Source organism: Curcuma longa, chromosome 21 (genome assembly GCF_044706935.1).
Source record: "Curcuma longa cultivar G26 ecotype Majalengka, Jawa Barat chromosome 21, ITB_CL_G26_1.1, whole genome shotgun sequence".
Taxonomy (NCBI): Eukaryota; Viridiplantae; Streptophyta; class Magnoliopsida; order Zingiberales; family Zingiberaceae; genus Curcuma; species Curcuma longa.
The window spans coordinates 13,619,255-13,625,893 of NC_133881.1; the positions used below are offsets into that span (position 1 = coordinate 13,619,255).

General features: G+C 32.6%; 1 protein-coding gene across 1 annotated transcript; it reads right to left on the reverse strand.

Moving 5' to 3' along the window:
* Positions 1-2,598: 2,598 nt before the first annotated feature.
* Positions 2,599-3,604, reverse strand: LOC141815553 (transcription factor MYB63-like). Its single transcript, XM_074703501.1, has 3 exons — positions 3,465-3,604; positions 3,258-3,387; positions 2,599-3,195 (listed from the first exon to the last, which is right to left on the reverse strand). Exons 1-3 carry the CDS (start codon positions 3,601-3,603, stop codon positions 2,697-2,699), a joined length of 768 nt encoding a protein of 255 aa, XP_074559602.1. The 5' UTR covers position 3,604; the 3' UTR covers positions 2,599-2,696.
* Positions 3,605-6,639: the final 3,035 nt, after the last annotated feature.

A 6,639-nucleotide genomic window follows, 5' to 3' on the forward strand; every position in this document is an offset into this window, starting at 1 on the left:
CATTTCACAACAACAATAATGCATACTTCAACATAGACAAATACAACTGTATAAACTTACATTTCACAACAAGTCTAATATATACAATTTCGTTTCACAACAAATAGATTTTTAAATCATTCAAATTTATATTTACAAAACAGTTTGTCCCTAAGGATTACGATCCACTTATTTATGCTTGGGTCATACACTTCGACACTTAATAAGCAATAATCACCGTAGGAATCAATTCCACCTACAACATATATATAACCATCAAGCTCGGCACAGGCAAAGTCACAACGAAAAATATTCATCTTGACCATTGTGCTCCATCTGTAAAACAGAAAAACTTTCTTAGATTAATATTTGTGGACAGATATTATGCAGTGGAGCAGTATTGAATGAATCAATTAATTAATCATGATAAACAAAGTGTCTAGACAAACACCACAATCAATCATAAAAATGACAGAATTAGGCAACAAGATGAAATCATGGTTCATTGGAGGTCAATGCATAAAACATAATAATTACTTCAATACAGATAAGTGGCTCAATAACTAATACATCGTCCTTGAGATGATGTATTTTCAACTTCATTAGAGGAATTGGATGTAGAGAAGGCAAAAAAAAAAGTTGGCCAATAGTCTCAACAGTACTACATTCTTTTACATGTCTGAACATTATCATGTGTTAGACCGAGCTATTTGGGATAATTATATGGTTCTTGTCTCTACAATAAACACTACTCAAGGCTATATCACAATGCAAAGCATGTTAGTTGTTTGGTTCCTGATGTATCCATGAAAGTTGTTTGGTTCCATATATTTTTTAGTCATCCAACATATGACTCTCTTTATTTACTTATTCCAGAAACAAAAACAGCTTTTGAATAGTGTTTTAAATGAAATAGAATAAATAGAAACAGAAGATTATTGCCAATTTACTTTGTGCACGGCCAAGGAGAACGTAACTTACGTGAAGGGGAGAAGGATCTTAATTTTTCACATGAAAGTCCCCCTTTCTTTTTCATCCATGGACCTTTCTAACAAGATAGCAGATATTATATCATTCAATATAAGTACAAAATTACTAGCTATTAAATAGTTAGCAAAAAAATTACTTTGCAACTCATGGAGTTCCTTTCATTTTCCATAAACACGGACAAAATCTTATTAGTAGCAACATGAAAAACAAACTTCTAGTCCCATAGTTCAAGCTCAAAAAAAAAAGGAAGAAGAATGTTATAGCAGAGTTCCATCTACCCAAGGAAGTTCATGATCACCAGGTGGAGCACCAAGTTGTAGAGAACAAAATCAGCAAACGCTCGTTCAGGTGGAAGATCCTGAAATTATTTTTTTATTGAAATTATTTAGAAGAAGAGGAGTCTCACTGGCGAGGATCAAGACGGGGGACGAGGAGTGCGGAGGAGGAAGAAGAGGAGTGCGACGACGGCGATCGGGACGGGGAGCGACGACGGCGACGAGCTTATAGCAGCGCATGGTGTCTTCAGACACTATCCGAAGGCACCGCCTTTGGGCACATGAAGGAGAGGGCGCGAGGGCAGCAGGGAACCGAAGCGGATGAGTGACGGGGGAGGAGAGGAGATCAGTGAAGGAGAGGCGCGAGGGCGGCAAGGAACCGAAGCGGATGAGTCGTTCGATGTAATTCCTCTATGAGGAGTGCTGGAGAGGAGTGTTTGGTGATGGTTGAAAGGGGAAGTGAGGCAGCGCTTGGTGCCTTCGGACGCTGTTCGAAGGCACCGCCTTTGGGCACATGGAGGAGAGGGCGCGGCTGGCGGCGGTGTGCTTCGATGACCTTGCTGGCGGCGGAAGCGATGGCGGAGGCGTCACATGGAGGAGAGGGCGCGGCTGCAGTGGGCGAGGGCGGCGATGGGATGTCGCGCGATTTTGAGGTTTGGCCGCGCGATTTGGGAGAGGCGGGATTTTGTAGGATTTTGTTTCGTTTCGGCCACGGTGGAAGATGAACAGTGAAACTCCTCGCCACGTCGGCTGTCGCGCACGCAGTCGCGTAAACTCATCGCGCAGGATATCAATCCTGTATATATATATATATATATATATATAAGAAACTAATTAATTCACAATCTTGATCGAATTAATTCACAATCTTGATCAGTTGATTGCACTAACAAATTATATAATATCACTCACTCAGATTAATGTTTATGCATATTTGAAGTAACATTTATGCTTTCATAGATCAAAACAAACCAATAATCTTCCGATCCTCAACCATTTAAATAATTTAAACATTAGTTTCTCGATCGGTCAATAAACAAAATAAATTAAATTATGATAATTAACCTACTCATGATTCAAAATATAGAATTATACATTCTCGGTACATAGTTGAGTTGGTTATAACGGATTAGACTGGCAGAAAAGGATAAGAGTTCGAATCCTAGTGAAGCAGAATAATACCTTCTCCTTTTTTGCAGAAAATATAGAATTACACCATGCATTAACATTGATAAACACAACCCAAGTAAGAATTTCAGTAATTAATTAATATCGCAATCTCTTCTTCTATAGATTTTACATTTCTTGAACTAAAATTAGTAGTGTTCGATTCACCATATCAATCGATAGAAGGTAGAGTTATCGATCGATAAATAATAATTAAAGATACAATAAAGTTAATTATTTCTCATTAAAAAATAATTAACTTCTATATCTTTTTAATTATTTTCTTTACCATCTTAAAGGGTCGATTAATTCCTCTATTTCAATGTAAGTTGTTAGCAATGGATCGTCCCAAAATATCGGTTCAACTTCTTCTTCATCTCTATACTCGTCATCTTTGTCATTCCTTTCGGTTGTTCCACGTAGACCAAGCTCCTTCTCTAGCTCCTCCACCCACCGTGAGGCATCGCCATCAGCGATCATATTCGAGAACCCTAATTCAACCATTGCATCATCAACTCGGTCCATCTCAAAGAGGTTCGATGAGCCGGAGGATGGAGAAACATCCAAGGCAGGTTCACTCATCGCGATGGTGCCATCGACTAAGTCTACATTCTTACCTTTGTCATCAATATCATTCGATGGAGTTAAGATGAGCGAGACTTCTGATACTTCGACCCTTATTTCTTCGTCTTCGGACCGTAATCTCTTCTTCAAGTGTGTGTTCCAAACATTCTTGATCTCGTTGTCTGTTCTTCCGGGAAGACAAGCTGCAATTCTCGACCACCTGTAAATAAAGAAATTTTTAGTGGCAAAATGAATATCTTCCTAACTAACGCTTAATCTTACTTGTTCCCTAGCAATTTATGCAACCCAATGATAGTCTTCTCTTCCTCCGCGGTAAAATTACCGCGCTTAATATCCGGTCGGAGATAGTTGATCCACCTCAATCGACAACTCTTTCCACACCTCTTTAACCCTAAAAGCAACGGTTGATGCTTTTAGTTCCAAACATCAATCGATCGATCGATAAGTAAGAAAGAAGGAGAAGTTCACCTGCAAGTTTGGGTAGTGCACGCCAATTTCCATGGCCATGGTTCTTGATGTAGGTTACGAGTTTCGAGTCCTCTTCTTGAGTCCATGAACCCCTATTCAACCCAATTTTAGCGCAACATGGAGCACGACCTCTCCCCATCTCTTCTATGCACTCATCAAATTTCCGCGAGTAGTTAGTTAGGGAAACTAACTCGGGTGTTTATATAGACGATCGGAGAAGAAAGGAAAGAAGACACTAATTAAGTGATTTCTTTGTCTTTTTTTTTTTAAAAAAAAAGTCAAAATGTAGTTCAAAACTTCAAATCATGAGTTGGTGAGCGTTGACCATCACTTGGTCTTCTAGGCATGCGGTGTTGGTAGTCAAAATGAGGGGCTCCATTAAGCACTATTGTGTGAATTTGAACGTTGACTTGATTATCAAGATTAATATTTTTATTATTTAAAAATAATATTAAAAATATATTTTTGTTTTTTTTTCAAGTTAGATCGTACATACTGATTAGACAGGTTAATTAGACTAATCGAGCAAAATAAGTCTAAGTAGTTAGATAGCTCAACTAGATTTATCGATCTACCGAATCTAATCCACTTGATACATATTTTGATTAAAAATAAAGATTAATTGTCGATTAAATGACTTGCAAGTAAGTAGAAAGAATAAGTTGTTTTTTAAATTTATTTTTTTAAAAAAAATTATATATATATATATATATTATTGATATTATTGATTAAATAGAATAGTGATTATTCTAGAGGTGGAAGATTGAAAGAGAGTTATGGAAAAAATAAGTTTAAGAAAATAGAAAAACCAATAGAAAACTGCGCGACGGTGTCGCTTCTAGATTTTTGTCAAAAAAATTTATTTAATCAATCAAACTTACCATAATAATTAAACACGACTATAAATAAGCCGTAAATCAGAATCCTAATTTGAAAAAAAGTTAAAAATACTAAAAAAAGTAAAAATAAAAAATTACTATAAATAGTAAAAAATAAATTTAAATTTACGGACGAAACACTAAACGATGTCAGATGAGTCCAAAAGTAGACCGGTACGAATTTTACCCTTACCGAATAAAAATTTCTGAAAGAGCTTTGATTACCAATCGATCATGTCTCGTTTTGATATCCAAATTAAAAATTATGACCTATTAAAATTTAACTTTTCATACGTCACCTCTACATCAATTACACTAAATATTAAAAAAAATATGATATGCAAAGTGTCATTTTATAAAAATATATTTTTTATTTAAATTATACGAATTTAAATTTATGAAAATAATTTACTTGTTTATTTATTAATGTATGAACTAGATGCGTACTTTTGATCAAAAATAATTATTAATGTGTGAAAATAATTATTAATGTATGTACTAGATGGATCGATCTACCGATTACTTTTGATTAAAAATAAAAGTTTATTGTGGAGTAAATGACTTGCAAGTAAGTAGAAAGAATAAGTTGGTTTTTTAAAATTATTTTTTATAAAAAAATTATATATATTTTTATTATTGATATCGGATAGAATAGTGATTATTCTAAAGGCGAAAGGTGAAAGATTGAAGGAGAATTATGGAGAGAACAAGTTCGAGAAATTAAAAAAATAGATAGAAAACTGTAATGATGTCACTTCTAGATTTTTGTCAAAAAAAATTTATTTAATCAACCACACAGACCATAAATGGTTAAACACGACTATAAATATGTCGTAAATCATCAGAACCCTAATTTGAAAAAGTTAAAAATACTAAAAAAATAAAAAAAAAAATTACTATAAATAGTAAAAAAATAAATTTAGATCTACGGACGAAACACTAAACGATGTCAGATGAGTCCAAAATTAGACCGATATGGATTTTATCTTTACCAAATAAAAATTTCTGAAAGAGTTTCAATTACCAATCGATCGTGTTTCGTTGTGATATCCAAATTAAAAGTTATGATGTATTAAAATTTGACTTTTCATACGTCACCTCTACGTCAATTACATTAAATATTAAAAAAATATGATATACAATGTGTCATTTTTTGAAAAATAAAATAAAATGATAAAAATAAAAATCCTATATCTTTTAGTTTTAAAATAATTCACAAAACAATTAAAAGAGCAATTACCATTATAAAATATATTTTTATTTAAATTATACAAATTTAAATTTATAAAAAATAATTTATTTATTAAAAAAATGAGTGGTTAGATATTTGACTCCTCCAAAGTTGGACTATGGATATGAAAATAATTATTAATGTATGAATATTTTTATTTCATTTTCTTAATAAAATATCCACACGTGGAGACAAAGCTATTCTATCAATTTTAATTATATTTTTTTCTTTAAAAAATAAGGACTTTGAGTCTTGCTAATGACATATTAACTAATCTTTTTCTTGTGATAAACAAACCACTCCTAAGATTAATTAAAAAAAGAGAAATTTAAATTTTTTAAATTATAAAAATACTCTAAAAATAAAAAATACATGTATAGTGAGTTCTTTATTATGTCTTCCATAGAAAATAGAATTTAAAAAATTAAAATTATATTATCAATGTGAATGAATGTAAATGGATGTGAATGAATGTAACAACTCTTTTATAAGTTAGAAAACATTCTTAATCAATACAATTTAAGTGTTTCCTAGGAAGGCACCTCTAGTCATCTCTAATTTTTAGTCGAAGATCCATTTTGAACGCATACGAAGGTGATAACAACAACAACGACTAGTTTATAATTGCATATGTCATTACTTAATCAACTTCTCGTTTGCTCATGTGTGAGGTCAAAGGTAATAGAGTGAAAGTGCTTTCATACCGAGTCATGTTGCACGAGATCATTTTACCGAATGCGACTTCTTCGATCAAGAAAAACTTGAAAAATGACAAACAATAAAAAATAATCAAATTGCAATTAAAAAATTAAATCAATCTAACTTAAACTTGCACACTACTCTTCCTTAGAAGAAATATTACCAAAATTCTCCCCAAATTATGAAGTTAAGAATAAAAGAGTAGTGTTTCTATTATGAATTATAAAAAAATAATTTGAATACTTGAATCATAAAAAAAATGAAGAGAATTGATTTCTTCAATTAATAGAGCTTAGATTTCCTTTAGGAGATATTGTTTTTCTATACATTGATTTTTTGCATAGTTAGGGTGATATGGATACCCTTG